Below are 23,668 nucleotides of genomic sequence, written 5' to 3'. Positions count from 1 at the left end.
CATCTCATTACAACTGAGAAAACACAGTACTGTATTTTACTGATCATTTAAAAAATGTTTTTATTAATTTAGAGAGAAAGGAAGGGAGAGGGAGAGAGAGAAACACTGATGCACCAACATCTATTGGCTGCCTCCTGCATACCCCTTGCTGGGGATTGAGCCCAAAACCCGGGCACGAGCCCTTACTGGGAATCAAACTGGTGATCTCTTGGTGCATGCATGGGTTGACACTCAACCACAAAGCCACATTGGGCTACTGATGATTTTTGAAGTAGAAATTGTAAGAAAGCAGGTCAAAGAAAAACAAAAAGAAACTGAGTATTAAGAAGTGATTTAATCACAGTAGTAATCTAGAAAGATAATCTACTAGAAGTGTATACACTGGATTTTAAGGGATCATGCTGGAAAACATCGGTAGTGACAGTCGGAATTAACATTGTGGTAGGAGGGATGACAAGGAGGTGATAAATAAGACAGATATGATAGAAGAATAATAGTTCCTAGAAACTGATTGGACAAGGTAGATAAGGAACAAAGAAAGATCAAAGATGCTTCCAAGACTTTGAACAAGGGTCAGTGGAAGGAGAGTAATACTTTTATGAACTCTGGAAAGACATTATTACTTAGGAAATAAGATACCAATACAAAACCACTAGATTCTATTATACTCTGGGCTAAAACCCGTATTTCATAAAATACATATAGTAAAGTTCCACATTTATACATATACTAAAAAAATAGTAAGATTCTAAAAACATTTTTTTGAGGTATGATTTAGAGCTATTTCCCAAATTAAAAAGTATGATGATTATAAAACATCAATAGGCTTCACAAACCTTCTTGTTGGTTCACTGGTTCATAAGACAAGACATATTCTTCTTGACCACCTATTAGAAGATTAAAATACAGATAAGAAAATCTGTAAAGATAACTAATGCTAATTTAATTCTTCATACATAACATAAAAATTACTAGGACGTTACTAAGGAAATAGCAAAGATGTAGAAAAAGGTACTTTATAAATTATTTCTGGCAAGTTTTAGTAAAAAAGTGGCAAATCACAAAGCTATAAAGATAAGTTTGATAAATGTAAAAACAAAATGTAAATGTGCTATGTATTTCATAAGTATCTTTCTATTATCTGTGCTTACAGATTATTAGATTTATTTAAAATTTTCATTTGTGATGTCAAGTATGGCCCATTAATCTAAGAACTATTAAATTTTAAAAAAGGTTAATACTTTTATGAGCAGTTCTACATATGTATATATTAGGTAATTTCCAGCTATTAAGAATATGCAGCTATTTTAGTCCCGTCAGGTATAACATCTAATAGAACACATGCATATTTTTATAATTACAACTATTTTACAATAAAAATTTTAAAAAATATTTCATTAATTTTTTTACAGAGAGGAAGGGAGAGGGATAGAGAGTTAGAAACATCGATGAGAGAGAAACATCGATCAGCTGCCTCCTGCACACTCGCAACTGGGGATGTGCCTGCAACCAAGGTACATGCCCTTAACCAGAATCGAACCTGGGACCCTTCAGTCCACAGGCTGACGCTCTAATCAGAGCCAAACCGGTTAAGGCACAATAAAAATTTTTTAATGCAGAGGTAAAACTACTGTCACTATTTCACTGGTAAAAATTCATTTATTCTAATAATTCATTTATTCAATTTTTTAAAAATTACATGTAAAGTAAGCTAAAAAAGCTTAACATAAAACTAAATCCATTCCTTCAAACAAAATAAATCACACAGTAAAGGAGATAAAATATATTTTGCTTTTATCTTATAAGTTAAATCCTCTAACATTAATTAAAGGTTTAGAGCTTTAAAAAGCTTGGAAATCATAACTCAATGAAAAGAACTAAAAAAAGAGTTAACAATTTCAGGAGTTCTTAACACACACACACACACACACATACACACACGTGAAAACAAATAGGAAGGGCTGTTAATTCAAGTGGTTCCATGAAAGCAACTAATATTGGATAATGTATTTAAAGATTTTTTCCTGGATTAGCACAATTCTTTTTTTTTTTTTAAATATATTTTACTGACTTTTTACAGAGAGGAAGGGAGAGGAATAGAGAGTTAGAAACATCGATGAGAGAGAAGCATCGATCAGCAGCCTCCTGCACATTCCCTACTGGGGATGTGCCCGCAACCAAGGTTCATGCCCTTGACCGGAATTGAACCTGGGACCCCTCAGTCCGCAGGCCGATGCTCTATCCACTGAGCCAAACCGGTCAGGGCTAGCACAATTCTTTAACAACCTTTTCACTAAATTTGTCAATGGTTTATATTATATTTATGCAGCTGTAGATCTTTTAAATTTACATATTGTCATATTCGTTTCTACTTTAAAAGTGTATTTCATTGTTCTAAGTTTATTACCATAATATATAAAATACACATTTACAAGCTGCTTTTTAAAGTACTGTATGCAAAACATGGTTTACATATTAGCAAAAACATGCAATTTTAATATTCCACACCTAATAATTCATGCAAATGATGAGACAGTATATACTTTCATTACCTCTTTTTAGTCTATAAAGCTACTCAACTACTCTATGGTGAATTATGATTATAATAAAATGCTAAAATATATAAAATCACATTCCCATACCAAAAAAGGAAAATTACTAAGTAATTATTATGCAAAAAAATAACCAAATGAGTGAGGATTAAAAGTATATATTGTCAATATGAGAAATAGTAGGAACTGATATTAACAGGATGGATCTTTAGAGCAGCCATACTCATCTGTAATCAAGATTACTTTCATATTAGAGAGCAGTAAAAAAAAAAGTTAGAAAAGCAATTTAATTATTAAGGTGCTAGAAGTGACAATATTCATGTACTCTCCCCTCCTCCCATGCCCAAATCTGTTTAAAAACTTCACATGCTTGTAGAGTTCACTTAATAATGTACAGTAGATCCTTGAACAACTTGGGGGTTAGGGATGCTGAGTACCTACACAGCTGAAAATCTGCATATAAGTTTTGATTCCTAGTAGCCTACTGTTTACTGTAAGCCTTACTGATAACATAAAGTTGATTACCACATATTTTGTATGTGTATTATATACTGTAAGAATACTTACAGTAAAGTAACTACAGAAAGAAAATGTTAAGAAAATCTTTAAAAAATACATTTACGGTATTTATTGAAAAAAATCTACATATAAGTGAACCCGTGCAGTTCAAACCCATGCTGTTCAAGGGTCAACTGTAATACCCAGAATGTAACACAAAACACCAAAAATAAAATCAGTATTATAGTCTGAGCAACTGTTGAAAAGTTTTCCTCCATAATTTCTATATTCACTAAAGGCTGGTGATAAAGAATAATTTGACCCAGACCAATACTGGTGACACAATAAAAAAGGAAATAAAGCCAATTATAATTTAGCATTACTGGAAAATAATTTTGATGCTCATATTAAAACAAAATAAGTACTAAAGAAAATGGCAAAATGTAAGTTTACCCCTCATTTAACTATATATTTACTTCATTTAAAGATATACACACATATATGTACTGTGTTCACAAATAGCACTCTTTGTAAAAAAGATTCCAGTATTTTATTAAAATTTTGGAAAGTAACTTTTATACATAATTTTTTTCTGTAATTTTTTCAAGTTTTTTGAATTTTAGTTGTCTTTCTCTGATTTTAAAAGATTAAGTATTTAATTTTCAGTTTTTAGAACACATCACTAAAGGGAAAATAATTCCAAAGAATATATATTACTTGAGATTACAAAAGAACAAGTAACTTAAAACACTTACGGTAACTACTTTCACTATCGCTGGCATTAGAAGTTACATGCTCTGAAATTGCAGGATAATGAAAAAAATAAAGAAAACACAGTGTCATGAGTTTTAAAAAAGTAAATTATAAATATAAACATAAGGTGACATTACAAAATATTGATATACACCACATACTTAATAAAAGTTTAAAAAGCATTTCTGATTTTCTTTGAAAAGTTTTATTTTTTCAAATAAATAAATATGAATTAGCAAGGAAAAAAACTCCTTAAGGACAATGCCCATTTTTGTATAACACAGTTTATGAACAAAGAGGTCAGAGTGATTCTAAATTAGTTCAACTGTAGACATAAAACCCCCAAAGAGAAAATGGCACTAATTAATTTAGTTTATGAAACAGTAATGACTGACAAAGGAGACAAGTTATATTTGAGCAAACAGATGCCCATTTTAATGGAGATGTCTCAAAAAATAAATGATCTTGCTTTTAGTTCAGTTTTCTTGTTCCTGAAAAAAAAAAAAAGTTAAAGTCCATGATCCTGAGATCATACAGAAGAAGCATTTTAGATGTCATAGATTCAGATGCTCCAATAAAAGTCAAGTGGAAGGGAATTCTAGAAGATGGGACTGTTTTCGAAAATAGATTAATATTTTTGTGAAACTCTGCTTTGATGAAATTGACAATGCCTGCTTAAAACAAAAAAGATAAAAGCAAATACGCTTTCATCAGTTGCATATTGCCAGGCCTCTCCTGAAAGTGACCCCAATCCATAACTTGATTGTTCAGTAAATACCAGGTACTCTTCTTATGTAAATGTAATCTCAGATGTCCTCTCAATAAATATTTCCCTTGAATAAAAAAGTAATTTTATTTCTAAAAACTAAACCCAAAATTTCCCCAGGCAAAACAGTAGATAAAGAAAAAATTTCAGGAGAAATTATCTGCTGTACCACACCACCCACAGAGTCTCCTAAAGTCAAGTAGCACTACTGAAAACTTCAGAGAATGATATAACTTAAGATTTCAGATAAAGATAACAGTGTTTGAATTGTTATAGTAAAAAATAAGTATGTTATTCTAACCTGCAAAGATAAAACTTTCTTAATTGTGATTATGTATATTTTAAATAAAGCAAAAACATTAAAAAATAATTTATAACAAGAACACGTAGAACCGTGGTTTTTAAAAGTTTATACTTAAAAATTTCTTCCCATATTACCACATTAACTTCAAAACAATTAGACTCAATCATCATCATCATCATCATCATCATCATCATCTTCTATAATAAAAGGCTAATATGCAAATCGACCAAACAGCAGAATGACCAGTCGCTATGATGTGCACTGACCAGCAGGAGGCAGATGCTCAATGCAGGAGCTCAGCCAGAAGCCGGGCTCGTGGCTGGTGAGTGCAGTGGCAGGAGCCTCTCCCGCCTCCGTGGCAGCGCTAAGGATGTCCAACTGATGTCCACAGGGAGTGGGCCTAAGCAGTCAGTCGGAGATTTCCCGAGGGCTCCTGGACTGTGAGAGGGCGCAGGCCAGGTTGAGGGACCCCTCTTCCCTAAGTGCATGGTTTTTGTGCACTGGGCCTCTGGTTCTTGTATAATATTGTATTGGACTGATCAGTCATGATTTACTTTACTACTTATTAGACATTTTAGTTTGCTTTAAACTGTTTTCCACAAACATCAATAATTATTATAAATGCCTCCATTTATATAGCCTTTTATCTTTTGTCCTATTTCCTTAACATTCATTCCCAGAAGTAGGAATGCAAAAAAAAAAGTTCTCAAATTTATATTAGGATTGATATTACACTCTGCCATCTCTAATACGTAAAGAAACAGTTACTGCAATGGAATAAAAGGAGGGGGAGAGTAACTAGGAGTATAGAAGAAATAATACTAATCATGAGTTGATAATAACAGAAGCCGGATGAAAAAGAATACTCTGGGTTTATTTTATTATTATTCTACTATTGAATATGTCTGACATGTTAAATAATAAAAAGTTAAAGTTATTAAAATCTTCTATCTTTTCTGGGGATTTCTCCTATTCATCTTGAGTTAGTTTTCTAAAATTATCAATATCCTGTTACTCAAAGTATGGCCCATGGAAAAGTATAATCATCATTGCTTGAAGTTTATTAAAAATATAAAATGCTTTTTTTCCTGATAATTAAAACTAATCTTTTTCAAGGTACTTCATCAAAAATGTTCAAATATCCAATAAACATATATAAATTTTTACTTAACAGGGAAATGCAAATTAAACCACAACGAATACTTTACCATCCACCAGAATGGCTAAAATGAAAAACAAGAACAAAACAGGCCAAGCATGGAGAAGGCTATGCAGCAACTGGGACTCATATACTACGGGTGGGTATATTGGTACAGCCACTTTGGAAAGCTACTTGGCAGTGCCTACTAAAGCTGAACATACATAGCTATGACCTAGCAATTTCTTTCCTAGTTATTTCCCCACCTGAAAAACACACACATATATGCTCATCATGAGACATGTATAAAGCAACAATATTCAAAATAGCCCTGAAAATGTTTTTTAAGTCTGACACTATAGTTCTGTATTTTACTTTTTTCACTTACATTGTGAAAAATTTTCCATGTCTTTTTTTTAAAAATTAATTCTTGATTGTTGAAAGTACTACATGTCCCCCATTTCCCCCCATTGACTCCTTCTAGCCCACCCCCCCTTGCAGGGCTTCACCACCCTATTGTCTGTGTTCATGGGTTACACATATATGCATACAAGTTCTTTGGTTGATCTCTTCCCATCCATCCACCTTCCCCCACCTTCCCTCTGTGATCTGACAGTTGGTTCCATGCTTCTGTGTCTCTGGATCTATTTTGCTCATCAGTTTATTTTGTTCATTAGATTCCACATGTGAGTGAGATCATATAATACTTGTCTTTCTCTGACTGGCTTATTTCACTTAGCATAATACTCTCCAGGTCCCTCCATGTTGTCTCAAAGGGTAAGAGATCCCCCCCTTTTTTTTTTTACTTTTGCATAATATTCCATGGTGTAAATGTACCACAGCTTTTTTATGCACTCATCTACTGATGGGCACTTGAGCTATTTCCAGATCTTAGTTAGTCATGTCATTATGTTTTAATATGATTTTCAATGGCTATATAATATCATAAAGTATGGATAACTTCATTAACCACTCCTTAATTGTAAGACATTCTAGGATGATTTTAATTTTTGAGTGCCGTAATTTCTAAATAATATTAAGCACCCTGACATATAAACCTTTATCTCCATCTCTGATTACATTCTTAGGATAAATTCCTTGAAGGGGAATTACTAGTAAGTCAAAAGATATGCTTTTCCAGAAAGGTTGTACCAATTTACACTCCCAATAATAATATGTTAAAAGTAGTCATTCTATAGAACCCTCAACATCACTGAGTTGTCCTTTAAAAGAAAAGTTTACCAAGGTAATCAGTAAAATGTCATTTTGTTTATTCCTTACTAGAAACACTAAACATTTTATATGCTCATTTCATTTATCTTTTGAGCACTCTTCTCATATCTTTTGTCCAGTTTTCTAATGGAGAGTTAGTCTGTTTCCTTTCATGTTAGAAATGTATAGTTAAGGATATTATCCCTTTGACATAAATGGTATAAATATATTCTTCAAGTTTTTATTTTTGTTTATGGTATTTGATGAGCATAATAATTTCAAATCTCATTAACCAAGTCTCACCTTTCTATCAAATATTTCTTCCTAAGAATGCATCATGTGTTTTCTCTTTGTGCTCTTGAAATACTACACTTCACCAATCTCAAGTAATTCTAGTACTATTATACTTATTCCAAGCACAAATGAAAATAAGTCTGGTTTTGGCATCTAAGAACTCTGCACAAATCTGCTTAATAAGTCTTTAAAATGAGAAGAAAGGAAAGATATAATCGAAAACTTGTGTGCCTAACAGAGGAAGTCTTTGAGGTGTTCCACAAAATAATAAGCTATAAAAATTGAGCTGTGTACAAGAGATAGGTACAAACCTTGTCTGAAATGGCATGGCATAACTACACTTCTGAGCACCTTTTATAGTCCCTCCTGAACTATATTTCTTTTGGTCACTGTTAAAGGAAATCATACCCAGTTTTTTTCCCTCCTGAACTTTTTCAAAATTGCCTTCTTAAAGCATAAAATCTGCACAAGTTTCTATTTCTAGCTCTCCACAAGCTATGATGACTTAGTTGCATTCTCTCAGATTTCCATCATTCTCTGGTTCTGTGAGTCAAAATTAGGTTCTGAAAGACAGTTTCTCTCATTATTTCATATTCTACTGCCAATAGGGCAAATCAATAATTTATTTGATTCTCTTCTTCATAGAATCACTAAATTCATGTGTATGAAAAGTATTCTAGGGTATCACTTTTGTTTCTCTCCCTGCTCTTCAATTAAATACCCTCAAATTTTCCAGAGGCTGTGTGAAGTTACATGCAAATGTACATTTTCCTTGATGTTCAGTGTTATTTCACACCTCTTCAAAAGGATTGTTTCTTTGGAATAATTTATCCTTCTATTCTTAGTCCCCTTTGAGTCCTGTTACAAGACTTGTTGAGTACCTAATATGAGGTCACATTTATTTTCTTATATTAAAATCTCACAGGATTTTTCTTAGTTTATTCCCTGTGTTATGACCTTTTGATAACTGAGGCCACAAATGTCCTTGATACATCCCCTTTCCTAGCATTTTCTACTGCATAATAATAGGCAACTTGTCAACTGCTAGTCATCTGTTTTATGTAATAACCTCCATCATATCCAGTATTAGAATCTTACTGATATGTTTCTATTTCCTTCAACATTTTCCAAATAAAATCTTGATCTGATCATTAAATTACTGGGTGGATAGTTTCTTTCAGTTTCTGGGAGATGAAGCACAGAAACCTACCATTCAAAGGATCTTAAGTCATTGTCCAGAAAAATTTAAATTCTTTTCTAAATCGCATTGTCTGGTATTCAGTTACCATTTTTCATTTGTTGCCCTTCCCAAGTACCAATCCTCGATTAAAATGAAAGATAAAATTATGTTTTGGTCAAGATGTAATTATCATCCACCATAACAATATCAATATGGGAACTAAATTCTTCCTTAAATTCCTTTTTAAATGAATTTTCCTTAGGTCTCCAATGACTCAACAGATAATAAAAATCTGTGAGTACATATCCTGATTCATACCATCTCTAAAATATGTTATCATTCTCAAAATAAATTCTGTACCATTAAAAATCTGTGGAGCCCAGGGCACATACCTAGGTTGCAGGTTTGATCCCTAGCCCTGGTTGGGGCATGTGCAAGAGGCAACCCATTGATATTTCTCTCTCTCAAAAAAAAAAATTATGGAAATATTTTCCACTTTTGAAGATTTTCACAAGGGTACCATAGTGATAGTAAATTCGTGGGTTCTTGCCAAATCCTAAAGAGGCACATGCAAAAATAATAGAGAAGAAGAGAAGGGGCAAAACAAAGGGATGTCTATTGTCTGTGTGTCTAATAAAAATAATTACATATAAAGCATACTGCCTTCAGTCTAATACAAACTTTTAATTATTAAGGTTGAAATAAAAGTCAAGTTCCTATAGTTAAAAATACCAGTATAGTTAGGGTAAATCAGGAAAAATTATGAAATTTAATGATTATTAATATAGATCTTAGAAAGTTGAAAGATATTTCTTATATCCTTAATAATCAATGAATTATAAAAAAAGTTTTTAAAATGCTTAGTGACCCAAAGGAAAAGAATTATCTAGAAAAAAACTAGCCTAAAAGGTTACTTCTATGAGTCACTGTCACCTAAAATAACATAGTAATATTTGATAAAATTTCACATTTAATCAATTTGAAAACACCCACATTTAAAATTGCTTGCTTAAATGACGTCTTGTTTCATTCATTTATTCCAACATTTATTGAATGACTCCTATATACCATACTCTGTACCAAGCTTTATATGAAGACTAAGTTCTAGCTAGAAAATTAAACAAGAAAAACAAACAGCAGAGACATCATGGTTAAATAAAAAAAAACACAAAAAATAATATTTCTTATAATTCTTTTCATAAATTACAACCTCCTTAAAAAAGATATGTAAATTTCCCTCTACAAAGACTGCTATTTAAACTAGAGGTCCACAATTCTTCTCTAACATTTATCTATTGTGTTTTATAGTTTCACATTATAGCAATGCTTTTCTAAAATCAAAGTGATTTTAAATTGTTTTTTTTTTAAAAAAAGGGTGATATAAAACTGTAAAGAAGATTATTTTCTATATTCTAATAATGAGGGCAGATAGTATGATTTTTAAAAACGTTAAAAAGTTTTTATATTTAAAAATGTAAATATTGAGCAGAGTTTTTCAAATGACTGAAAAATGGAGCATTAGAAAAACAAAAGATGTGTGTTATAGAAATAAAAATCCCAAGCATTTTATTAACATGAAAGCCTAAAAGCAATCTAAATCATATACCTCCTCACGCCAGAAAGGCACTACCATGATTCTCAAAATGTATCTGAAAAAGGTAGGTCTGTAGATGGAGGTTAAAAAATAACTTGGGAGTATTTTGATCACTTACTCAGGCCTTTTGATCCCATGTCGTCAGGGATCTCCTGTAGAGAGTAGTTCCCAGAGAGCAAGCAATAAAAAGATAATCAAAGAAAATAGTTGTCAGTAATGCATAAAATTGGTGCTACAATAAGAGACAGTTCCAAGACCATTACAGGTGCATATCTTATAGAGCATTTTTGTAGATTTCTGAAAGCTTGAAATAAGCTAGCAGTTAAATGTAATCTACTAAAAGAATGTAAATTCTATCTTAGAGCAGCAAAGTTTGAGACTATTACTATCTTAAAAGTAAAATCTAGGCTGTCTACATATGAAGAAGAAATAGGATAAAATGGAATAATTTCAGAAGATCTATTTGTCAAAGATTGGCAATACCATACTTAGAAGTCACTAAGTAGCTTCCCAGGTATCCATGTTTTTCCTCTAAAACATTCTTTGAGAGTATATTATTTATTTTAAGAATCCTTACATCAAATAATACTATGTTAAATGTACAGCTTAAAAATACTGTTTACTTTAAATTAAGAATTCCTAAGGTACCAGAAAAGTTAAGATTGGTATACAAATTAATTTATGCCTGTTAAATTGCCCCTGGTTAAGACAATTAGTAACCTGTTGCAGCTCTTGAAACTGTCTCCATGGTAACAACCAACTGCAGGGCAGTAGGTCCCTCTACATTTATTTTCAGTTGACCACTGGATCCACATACTTACGGTCAGCATCACTTGTTTCCTGCTCACTCTGGTCCTTGTTCTTGTAGAAGGGGAATTTTCGGGAAAAGAGGTTCTTTTTACGCTTGTCATTGAATGACTGCTGAAGAAGAGAAGGAGGGGCAAAACAAAGGGATGTCTACTGTCTGTGTACAAAGGCCCAGCCAGCCTAGCAGCTCTGTGGAAGCTGACTCTTGTGACCACAGTGTGCAGTTTATATATGAATTTTACTTAATTCACATATAAAGTGAATTTCTAATTTTGTATTAACTCTAATTCTAATGTTTTATAACAGAAAATATTAAAAAATTTAAAGAGTGTAATTCAGTAATAGCTAAAAATAAGGAATATATGCTACTTGATAAAATTGAAAAGAGTAAATCAGGTTAGGTACTACTATGGTACAGACCAAGCTAACATCTATTCATATCAATAAATATTTTTCTAGATTGCCAGGAGCTAGATATTCTATAGTAAAAGTTATTTTAAATGACTCCTCTAGCTGTTCAAATATTTTTTATGCATTAGGTAATAACCTTCATTTTGCTTTTGCTTAAGCACATTTCCCCTCCTCTTTCCTTCCTTCCTTCCTTCCTTCCTTCCTTCCTTCCTTCCTTCCTTCTTCCCTTCCTTCCTCCCTTCCTTCCTACCTACCTACGTACCTACCTACCTTCCTTCCTTTCTTCTGTGTGGCTCCAACAAACTAACAAAGACCTCTATTTGAAAAGAAAACCCGAACAATTGAGAAATTGCCAGTGTTGAATATTTAAAAAATAGTTCTATCTATCTACCTACCTACCTACCTATCTATCTATCTATCTATCTATCTATCTATCTATCTATCTATCTATCTATCTATCCATCCATCCATCCTTGAAGAGAAAAAAGATAACCAAATGCTTTTGGCATGAGTCAGAAAATAGGAAGAACACTAAGAGGGGTCTATCAAGGCCAAAGAGTCCAGCAAAAGACTTATCAATGCTATCTAACCAAGGAAGAAGAGTTAGGATTGTTTTAGCCAACATGAGTGCTATCATAACTGATTCCTTTGTCTTTAAGCTTTACTATACATATCTATTTTAAAAAGTATATATAAATAATATAGAACCAGATTCAATTCACCAGCACCATCAGTCCTGAATAGAGAATAAAAAGTTTGGTGCCAGTAAGAGCCAAATAGACAGCTGAGATTTGAATAGTTTATACATAATTGCTATAAGGAAGATGTTCCTTATTGCACAAATATTGAAAATTATTTTTTCCATTCTTGAATGTCCCATTTATGCATTCATAAATTAAAAAAATTATTTTTATTGATTTCAGAGAGGAAGGGAGAGGGAGAGAGAGAGAGAGAGAGAGAGAAAGAAACATCAATGATGATAGAGAATCATCAATCGGTTACTTCCTGTACACACTCTACTGGGGATTGAGCTAGCAATCCTGGCATGTGCCCTGACCAGGGATTGAACCAGGACCTCCTGTTCATGTGTCAGTGCTCAATCACTGAGTCACACCAGCTGGGCTGTGCATTCATAGATTTAAAAAGAACATTCAGCACAAGGAAAGATGAGCCTATTAAAGAGGAATAGTTTATTTTTTAATTTCTGTCATAGGCACACGTCTTGAAGAAAATGACCTTACATACAACTGACACTCAAAATTATTATTATACTTTTTGAGGTGGGATCAATATTAAGAAAATTTTGTTCTGATTTTTCTTGAGTTTATTCACATTAAAAGATGCTATCATTATTTCAAAGTGTATTGATACCAGGAAGTATATTTTTAGCATGCCCATATTTTTAAGCATAAAAAGCCAGGTGATTATGGCTCTGAAATAGATAAAAGTGACTTTTAGCTCAAATTCTATTACTTCAAAGACTTCATTTTGATAAGAATCTTTACAAAAACAAGGTTAAACTTTCATTTTTACCTTTTCATATCAATAATTCAGATTAATAAGTTCATAGTTCACAGTCAAGCAGATTGTCTTGATTTCAATCTTAAAATTTGAAGGCTCTAATACCTCTAAGTGGAAGTTGAAAATTAAGTTGAATAAAAAATAATTGAAGAACTCTGGGGCTTATAATTATTTTATAAACTGTCAAGTAGCATTATTTGAATAAAAATCTTTGAATCCAAATTTTAGAAAAGAGAACGAGAGGAAAACAAGTTTCAATAGAGAAAGTTTTATGGCAATGTAATATCAGGGAAGGACTCAATCTTTTTGTTCATGACAATCATTGCTTTTGAATTTAGTAATCATTTTTATATCTGATAAAACTAATCCTCCTACTGCATCTATAGTGGTCAGAGTCAGTTTCACAGCAAACAACCAAAAGAAACATGAAGTTTAAAATGTTTTGATTTTTGATATCTTTGCTGTTAGCCAGAATGAGATATCATAAAGATATCATAATATGGGACAGAAAGAAATGCATGTTAGTTAAGAAATGGATTAATTGTATTGCATTTAACATCCTTCAGGTGAAAAATATATTAAAGTAAAAATAGCACAAGCAAACAAGAGAAAAATGTGAAGGGAAAACACAAAGCTAGAGAAACCATACTACTTCCAGTTTCTCTATATTTCCTATACAAAATTCTGTTTAATTACTTATTATTATTATTAATGCTACATTGCAAGAGAGACAGAGTGTAATAAATATTAGAACTGAAAAATATCACACATTCATGATACATATATTAAATATCTAAATATATTATCTCCATATAGTATTTCAAAATAGTTCAATGAATGTTAAGAATATTAATGAGAAACTGAAATGTTATAAGTTTGTAGTGGAAATAAAAGTCCATAAACCATGTAAGGAAAGCAAAAGAAGAATGGGAAATGGTGTTATGGAAAGAAATGCAGTTCTGTATCAATGGCAAGCGTATTTTTACCCCACTCAGTATCATGCATACTTTTGGTGCTGTGTTAGAACACAGTGACTGTGCATAAAGTTGGTTACAGTCAACAAACAAGACTAAGATTTAAATATGTCGTTAATTCAGTTAACTTCTTACAGTATAAAAGAAAAGTTACAACATGCAACCTCTTTTTAAATACATTGACAGTGTATTTTACTAAATTATTTTAAAAAACATATATAAAATAAGCACAGAAAACACTGTATAGATTTCAAATCCTGAGTATTTACTTAACATTTTTTTCCTCCAAAAAATTCTATTTTAAATATTGCGTCAGGTCACACTATATAATTTTGTATTTTCTGAAAACTACAAGTTAATTTCAATGGAATTTATCATTCCTAAAATAATTGAATACATTACAACTTACTCAGATTTAATTTCTTTAGTCAAGGATCATATTTCTTTTAAATTTTAAAGCTTTAGGTTTGAGTGCTTAGTTATATCAGAGATGTACAGAAAATAGGGTTAATTTATTTGCTGAATTTTACATTCCTTTGAAATATGATCACAAGATGTATAAAACTTTAGCTTTAGATTAAAAAACCCCACAAAACAGAAAACATTGCTACAAATAGTATTTTCAACACATTTTGAAATTCAGCTCTTTCATCAGCCTTTTTGCTAAAATATTCTATTGAAGTAATTATAAACATAGTACAGGAAAAAGCCTGTAAGATCTTTTTCATCTACTAACAGCCATTTGAAGCAACACTTAAAGTAAATAAAAACTAAAACACGTCTAAAACAGGGGTCCTCTGGGGGGTAGGGGAGGCCAGGGGATTGTCAAGGGCGGGGGGAAAAAAGGAAACATATGTAATACCCTTTGTAATACTTTAAGCAATAAAACTAAAAAAAAAATTTTTTTTAAATAAAGAACACTGGCCCTCCAACGGTCTGAGGGACAGTGAACTGGCCCCCTGTTTAAAAAGTTTGAGGACCCCTGGTCTAAAACATGTATAAAAGAATTTTGATATATTTTTTGACCATCTACAAACTCCTCTTGACTGTCTATTTTTTCAAACTAAAAATTCATATTGACTCAAACATCTAAACATGGATTTTCCTAATAAATATTAGGTATAGAGAGAAGAACAAGAAAATTTCCTTGAATTTACTCAAAATCCCCCCCCAAAACAGACATTATGATTTCATTAATAATTTTTTGGAGGCCTATTAATAATTTTTCAGATTTATTAACTATCATGATTAATTTTGGTAACACAAGTTTCTAAGTGAACATGTGAATGAAGACTAAATTAATTTCACTTGTAAAAATAGCCTTGACCAAAAGTATGTTAAGAAAAAAATCAAATCACAGTTTTAATTTGAAAAGGTCTGTGAAATGGGTGCTTTAATTTAATTAAATATCTACTATTGTAAAGCAACATTGCCAGAGTTGTTGATAGTAATTTTCATGGCAAAATCCTCACTTTAATAATGTAACTCAAATAAGAATGATAAAAAGGTCTATTACCCTGAACTATTAATTTCTAGAAATAAGAGATTGCATATACTCACCCCTTTGTCTCCTCTTGTTTTAGAATTGAATTTCACTGTTTTTAATCGGGCTCGTTCTTTCTTCTCAACCCTGTCGAAGTAGCCAATATTATTTTTTAGGTAGACCAAATACATCTAAGGTTCTAACTACAATTCATCAGAACTGATACCTCAATACAGGGCATCTTTATATTCTAAAACCTTAGGAAGCCATCTAGGTTTGCATCCCAAAATTAATTAGAATTTCTAAAAAATAAAATACAAGACTTATTTTATTATTTAAAAAATATTTGTGAAGTATCAAAATGCTGTATATATATATATATATATATATATATACACTTATATATGCACTCAATTCCATTAATTATACTGAAGACAAAACTTCAAAGTTTAGCAATTTTCCAGGTTTTATCTTTTTTTCTTTTTGTTTAAACATTAGCTTAGCATGGAACACATATGCTAAAAATTAAGCATGGGAAGAGGAGGGGAATGAGGTGGACTGGACAAAATTAACCAAAGAACATATATATATAGCCCATGGACACAGACTATAATGTGATGAAGACCTGAGTAGAGGAAGGGCAAAAGGGAGGAAAATAGGGGACATCTGTAATAGGGTCAACAATAAAAAAAAATATTAAGCATGAAAAAGAGAAAGCAAATGGGGCAAAATGTCAATAACTGATGAAAGTAGGTGAAGGATATGTGGGTGTTCCTTGTACTATTCTTGCATTTCTCTTGTGCTTATTTCTCTGTAGCTCTGAAAATTTTAAAAATAAGGTGAGAAATAGAAAAACTAAGTTTAACTCCAATGACATTTTTGTGTAATACATAAATTAACCAAGTATAGTGTACAAAACAGTTTTGAAGTATCTCTGGAAGGATATACAAGAACTAGTAACCTTAGCTATTCTTATGAAAGTGAAATGGCCGCCTGGGGTTAAGAGGGAGTTGGTATAGCTTTTAGATCTTTTGAATGTTGTACCTTGTTAAAGTGTTACCTACTCAAAAGAAGCAAGCAAACAAAAATATAACAAATGTTTTAAGTAGATTGTAATACCAATATGCATTCTGCAAAATTTCATGTAAATTAACCTTTTATAAATCCTTGATATCAACATAGCAATTATGTTTGTATATAGCAGAAAAACTTACCAAAACAGTCTATGAAAAAATGCATTTTCTACATTTTTTCTATATTACGCAATATAGTTTTTACTGTGGGATAGTAAAAGAACCTTAGTAGTCACAGATTTTTAAAAAAATGCTCATCCGAGGATGTTTTCATTAATTTTTAGAGAGAGAGAGAGGAGGAGGAGGAGAGAGAGATAGATTGGTTGCCTTCTACCAATGCTCCAATCAACTGAACACCTGGCCACAGCTGCAGTCATAGATTTAAAACTTATGTTTTTTACTATTCCAGAGCAATCCTGAGGATTCGTGACATGAATAATAAATTTATAATTTTTGTCTCGACACTTATTGAGTGCACTGCAAACTAACATTTAGTGAGTGAACATTTACAAGTCAAAATGGCTTTGTCTTCTAATCATTATCTTGTTCACTCAATAGTTGAAGACTTAAATTTTGTTTATTTGTAAATACTGTTCCTGAAAGAAAGCTATTTGTAGAGATCTCAAGATATGTCTTATATTGCTTTTGGCTTTAAAAATAAACCTTATAGAATTTTTATACAAAATGAAAAAAAATCTTTTTCCAACAGTCAGCTGTGTTACTCACTTCTTTCAGTAAAGCCTTATGAGATATGAAGAGCCAAGGGATAAAACAATTTTTCTGAACTCTGACTTTAATATATAAGATGCGAGGTTTCTTACTGACCTAATAAGGCACAGAGTAAGCATTTCTGAATTTAAAGGAGACTATTATATTTCACGTAAAAAATTATGCTCAGGGCTACACTGCTAAAAGAGGAGTTGCCACCAAATATAGGATCTAACTAAATAGTTGGATCTTGCTAACTATATAGCCAACAACAGTCATAAGTCCTGGAACTATAACAACATATCTCTGTAATATAATATTTCTACTCTTCAATGTCTAAACACACACACACACACACACACACACACACACACACACACCCCACACATAGAAGTCTAAAATAGGTATATGATTTGGCATATTTATCAATTATAGAGACTCAACAAAATAAGTATAAACCCAACTTTTTTACTATTCCAGAGCAATCCTGAGGATTTAATAAGAAAAATACAAGTTGTTACATCATAAGCCTGACCTGAAGTGAATGAACTATCCTATCTAATAATAGAAAAACATGGTAATTAACTGTAACTTCGCTACCCTTCCCACTGGTTAATCAGCGAGATATGCAAATTAATCACCAGCCAAGATGGCGGTTAACCATCAACAAAGATGGCGGCTAATTTGCATACTGCAGGCAGGGGGGGACAGTGCCATCCTGCCTGCCCCACTGCCAGCCGGGCCTGCTCTTTACCACCCGGATGGCAGGCGGCCCATATGGGAACAGACCCAGGGCTGGCGGCGGAACCCCAGCGATAGGCCACTGGCCACGCCCACAAACGGCCTTCCAGTGGGGATCCCTGGACAGGTGCTAATGCACTGATCTGCCACTGGCCACGCCCACAAACGGCCCTCCAGGGGGATCCCTGGCTGACTGGTACTAATGCACTGATCTGTCACTGGCCACGCCCACAAACGGCCCTGCGGGGGATCCCCCGCCAACAGGTGCTAATGCACTGATTTGCCAAAATGCACTGATTTGCCAAAATGCAGGCAGCCTTTGCTCTGCACGAACTATGCAGCTGGGAGAGGGGAGTGGGGCAGCTGGGAGCAGGGCGGGAACTTCCCGAGGCTTGTGTCAGGCAGCTCAGAGCAGAGTGCGAACTATCCCCGCTGGTAGCTGCTTGCTCATTCACTTGCTCGCTCATTCATTCACTCATTCACTCACTCATTATTCACTCACTCAGCAAACCCTCTCAGGTCCATGGCACCGGGCCAGGCACTGAAGTTGAAGCAGGATAAGACAGAGCTATGTCCTCAAGATGTTAGTAATTCAGTATGCGGCCAGGAGAGGGGCACCAGGACGTTGGGAGCAGGGTGGGAACTTTACCGGGGTGGGCTTCAGGGAGCCAGGAGTGGGGCTGGAACTTCTGCCATGTTGCCATGGCAATGCGTTCCTGCCCCTTAGCTGCTTGCTCATTCACTTACTCGCTCATTTACTCGCTCATTATCCACTCACTCACCAAACCCTCTCAGGTCCCTGGCACCAGGCCAGGCACTGAAGTTGAAGCAGGATAAGACAGAGCTATGTCTTCAAGATGTTAGTAATTCAGTAGGGCGAAGCAGGCACATGAATGAGGCAGTTGTATGCACAGATGCAGTGTACTAGGTTCTGTGAGGGCTGTAACTAATGCCAATTTTGTTCTCTTGATAAATTGAGGCCTTGGGAGCCAGGCTGCCCAAGCCTGTAGGCCTGTGCCTAGGCCAGGAGTGGCCGGGGTCCCAGAACATAACAGAGGGTGCAGGTCGGGCTGAGGGGTCTCACCCTCACCCCCGAGTGCACAAATTTTTGTGCACCGGGTTATTAGTCCTATCTAATAAAAGAGAAACATGCAAATTGACCATAACCCTGACACCCTTCCCATTGGCTAATCAGCAGGATATGCAAATTAACTGCCAACCAAGACGGCGGCCAGCAGCCATGCAGCTGAAGTGAACAGGAGGCTTGCTTGCTCCAGTGACAGAGGAAGCCAAGATTCCCCGTCTGCTGCAGCCCGGCTCTGAGCTGCACTCTAAGCAACTATGTTGCAATTATAGAAGCTAAACAGGCTCCAGAGACCTGCTTTCAGCCAGCTTCGGCCTCAGAGCTTAGAGCTGCAGTGATGGCAACAGAGTTTCAATTATAGAAGCCAAACAGACCCAGAAACCTGCTTTCAGCCCTCAGAGCTGGAGCCGGCTCTCAGCTCCAGTGACAGCTATAGAAGGTAAATAAATCCCAGAATTAAAAAAAAGAAAAAAAGAAGAGGCTGGGAGCTTAAGTTGCCCTCCAGCCACAGGCCAGGCTGACAGCTGCCAGTACAGCGGTGGTGGTGGGAGCCTCTCCCACCTCCTCACCAGCACTAAGGATGTCCGACTGCAGCTTAGTCCTGCTCCCCGCTGGTAAGTGGACATCGCTCGAGGGCTCCCGGGCTGCCAGAGGGATGTCTGACTGCCATCTTAGGCCCGATACCCCCCGGGGAGCAGGCCTAAGCCAGAAGGTGGACATCCCCCGAGGGTCCCAGACTGCGAGAGGGCAGAGGCTGAGCTGAGGGACCCCCCCTGAGTGCACAAATTTTTGTGCACTGGGCCTCTAATCTATATATATAAAGAGCCAGCAACGGTAATGCCATAACTACCATAATGACTAGTCGCTATGATGCCCACTGTGGCAAGTGAACTGGCCCGATCAGGTACATAGGTCTCTTTTTTTCCACATTGACCCAAGAGCTCTTTATATGGTTTGCTGAGGCTGATCCCTGGCCAGCATTGCAGCTTTACTTATTCCTCTGCTCAAACCTGCTCTTTTTTCATTCTTCCCAGTTACTATTCTCAAAAGTATTCTATATAATAAAGAGGTAATATGCAAATTGATCATCACTTCCTCACACAAAGATGGCCGCCCCCATGGGTCACAAGGTGGCTGCTACAAGATGGCTAGCAGGGGAGGGCAGTTGGGGGCGACCAGGCCGGCTGGGGAGGGCAGTTTGGGGGGACCAGGCCTGCAGGGGAGGGCAGTTGGAGTGGACCAGGCCTGCAAGGGAGGGAAGTTGGGGGCGACAAGGCCGCAGGGTAGGGCAATTAGGGGCGATCAGGCCAGCAGAGGAGGGCAGTTAGGGGCAATTGGGCTGGCAGGGGAGTGGTTAGAGGGTGATCAAGCTGGCAGGCAGAATTGGTTAGGGGCAATCAGGCAGGCAGGCAGGTGAGCAGTTGGCAGCCAGCAGTCCCGGATTGTGAGAGGGATGTCCGACTGCCGGTTTAGGCCTGATCTCACAGGGATTGGGCCTAAACCAGCAGTTGGACATCCCCTGAGGGGTCCCAGATTGGAGAGGGTGCAGGCTGGCTGAGGGACAACCCCCCCATCCCCCGCGTTTGAATTTCGTGCACTGGGCCTCTACTCCTTTAATAAGTACTGCCCACTACTGATCAAGGGCGAGGCTGAGGCTGGCTGGCCAAATGCCCCAACCACTTTCCCCTGGCCAACTCCACCCCCGATTGGCCCGCCCCACCATGATAGGTCCGCAGCCCCTCCCCCCAGCTGGCCCTGTCCCTGATTGCCACCCCTACCCCAATAGGGGGCAGCACTGCCTGACCAACCACCCATGACTCCACCCCCAGGCCGCTGGCCCCCGATCGGCACCCCCCAACCCATTTGGGGGTGGGGCCGGCCAGCCCACTCCCCCCACCGCCCCATGGCCGGCCACGCTCCCAATCAGCCCCCCAACCCCAATCAAGGGCGGGGCCCACTGGCCAATTGCCTGCAGCTCCTCCGCCCAGCCGGCCCAGCCCTGATTGGCCCCGATCAGGGTGGGCTGGCCAGCCAACCTCCTGCCATCTCCTCCTCCTGACAGGCCCTGCCCCGATCCGCCCTGATTGGGGCTGGGCCAGCTGGACCCCACCCGTGCACGAATTCATGCACTGGGCCTCTAGTCTATAATAAACATTAATGTCACATCATTAATTTTTACTGGCTATCTTAAAACTTAAAAAAGAACGTTTAGGCAAAGATTTGGATGAATTGGATCCCATAAGTAACTACTTTAGGGGAATTATGAACTGCTATTTAATACCTTTTCTACAAAAGAAGAGACATTTCATAGATCTTAGAGGAGGTTGTCTAAGGTGGAATCATTCTTTCCAAGACAATTTGCACTTAACCACTTTTGCCACTAGCTGGTAAGTATCCACCAAAGAAATATTATCATAAATGGTTAAATGCAAAGAGGAAAGGCATGATTGCACGAATACTTCTAAATTAAGCAAGAAGAGATGTGAAACATATCACCAGATATTTCTAAACATTTTGCATTTATTTACAAGGATTTCATTTTTTTACGTCTAAAACAATCAGAAACCCTGAAAATTTAGGTTTAACAGTACCTTAAGGGGAAAACTATAGAGGCTTTTAATTCTCTTTCCTTCTACTGGCATAGATAGATGGCATAGTGTCTTAAAAAATACTTTCTTTTTTAGCAACTAGTAGGAGCTTTAGAAAAATTCCTGTTTGGGGGCATCATTTCTCTAGTTATGTTATTGGTTACAATATAGGTAAATAAAATGGTTGTAAAACACAATATGGAAAACCAAGAATAAAATCATCACCTCTAAAAAAATAATTTAAACGAACAGCATTTATTTGTTTATGTTGCCCAACTTGCAAGTGATAAGACTGTAATGGACTTATATTTACCTGCGTTTACTGGGAATCACCCCAACTTCATCACTCTCACCATCTGGTGTAACCTGTCTGGCTTGCCACCATTCATCATCAGAAGCATTAATAACATGGAGGATATCTCCAAATTTGAAGTTCAATCCTTGACTGGGAAGGCCACTGTCTTTAGTTTTGTCATAATCAAAAAGGGCTCTAGGGTAAGAAGAAAAAGTTCACAATTACTTGTTATAATGATGTTATTGATAGTAAATAAACATAGGATTCCGAAAATGTTTATAATTTGTGTAATAATTAAACAATATATCATTGCAGGCAAAATAATGCCAACCTCAATTTTGTACTATATATATAAGATGAGGCAAAAAAGGAAAAAAAAAGCAAAATTAACTTGTTATGGCAATAGTTTGTTATTGAGTATAACTCTCATTTCTTTCAGTGTTGTATAAGAAATTTAAAAAATACCTTTAGTACAATCCAACGGCAACCTATATTTAATTCTAAATTGAAGACAAATCTAGAGAGTTTTTTACAATTAATAAACAAATGTAAATATTAAGAGATACTCTTTTCTTCTCTTTATTTTGACAGGACATACTTGGGAAAACAAATTCTTTGATAGATTTGACTCATTTATTGTGAACTGTAAGACTAGATCAACAGATTAATTATTTTGCCAGTTAATTATTCCTTTCATTTGTTCATAAAACTAGAGTTTAACAGGGTTTTCAGAATCAGTAACAATTTTGAAAAATAACTACAGATGGTTAATAGCTACCAAATTATTTTAGAAAAATAATGTATTAATTTAATATAGTAAATGGATATGTTAATAGTATTTTTAGTTTCATAAAAAGAAAATACTGTGTCCTATGACTTGATTAATTAATGTACAATATTTAACCATTTTCAGTCCAACGTCCAGGCTGACTCGACAGACCAGGCGCTAGGAGCAGGTCCAACGTGGAGCTGAGGTCGACACCGCAAACTGCTGCGATTATATGCATTGTCAGTAAGGTGCTGGGTTGCATGTGGGGAAATGTTTCAAAAGATACCACACTATGAAATGTTTTAAAGAATAAACTCTTTGATTGAACATACTTAATAATATAACCAGTGAATTTTTGGTTTAAACTTTAAAATAAGAACATTAAAAAGTTCAACATTCAATCCCATCAATTAATTTGGACCAAACTGTTTGAATTCCAAAAATAAAATTGGACCGCAAAAGGTTAAAATAATGAAATTCTTAGAAAAGGATCCCAGCAATTACAGGCTGGCAGGGGGGGAGTGGCTGTGGGTGATTGGCCAGTGGGCGCCGCCCCCCCCTGTAGGGGTGGAGGGGCTGACTGGGGGTCAGGCTGGCCTTGTGGAGGGGCTGTGGGCAGGCTGGCCCCGCCCCCAAATAGGGTGGAGGGGCTGATTTGGGGTCAGCAGCTAGGGGAGAGGCTGTGGAAGGTTGGCCAGCTGGCTCTGCCCAAACTGGTATGCAGGGGGGGCTGATCAGGGGGAGGGCCAGCTGTGGAAGGGGCTGTGGGCTCTCCCTTGGATTGCCAAATAAAATTTTAAAGTGACAGCCAACACAACAATAACTGCAGTGTGAATGAATCAAAATTTTACCCATTTTTTTGGCAGATCGGCAGAATTTTAGTAACTAGTTTATGTGTGTCGTGAGATGAAAAAGGGTGCAAA

General features: G+C 35.8%; 1 protein-coding gene across 14 annotated transcripts in view; it reads right to left on the bottom strand.

Moving 5' to 3' along the window:
• The window catches only part of DLG1 (discs large homolog 1), a 270,198-nt gene that overhangs the window by 20,767 nt on the left and 225,763 nt on the right, over positions 1 to 23,668 (bottom strand). For 3 of the 14 annotated variants that reach the window (XM_006753379.2, XM_006753386.2, XM_006753392.2), the window contains 6 exons: positions 21,995 to 22,171; positions 15,565 to 15,634; positions 11,113 to 11,212; positions 3,806 to 3,847; positions 2,764 to 2,794; positions 837 to 892 (listed from right to left, as the gene is read on the bottom strand). In XM_006753379.2, the coding sequence (XP_006753442.1) occupies positions 837 to 892; positions 2,764 to 2,794; positions 3,806 to 3,847; positions 11,113 to 11,212; positions 15,565 to 15,634; positions 21,995 to 22,171 (476 nt within the window). Of the gene's footprint in view, positions 1 to 836; positions 893 to 2,763; positions 2,795 to 3,805; positions 3,848 to 10,409; positions 10,444 to 11,112; positions 11,213 to 15,564; positions 15,635 to 21,994; positions 22,172 to 23,668 lie in introns of all 14 variants that reach the window. The other 11 variants (XM_006753382.2, XM_006753393.2, XM_006753387.2 and 8 more) reach the window with 8 other exon arrangements.

Source organism: Myotis davidii, unplaced genomic scaffold, assembly GCF_000327345.1.
Source record: "Myotis davidii unplaced genomic scaffold, ASM32734v1 scaffold571, whole genome shotgun sequence".
In the NCBI taxonomy this organism is placed as follows: domain Eukaryota; kingdom Metazoa; phylum Chordata; class Mammalia; order Chiroptera; family Vespertilionidae; genus Myotis; species Myotis davidii.
This window is presented reverse-complemented; position numbering and strand designations above follow the sequence as displayed.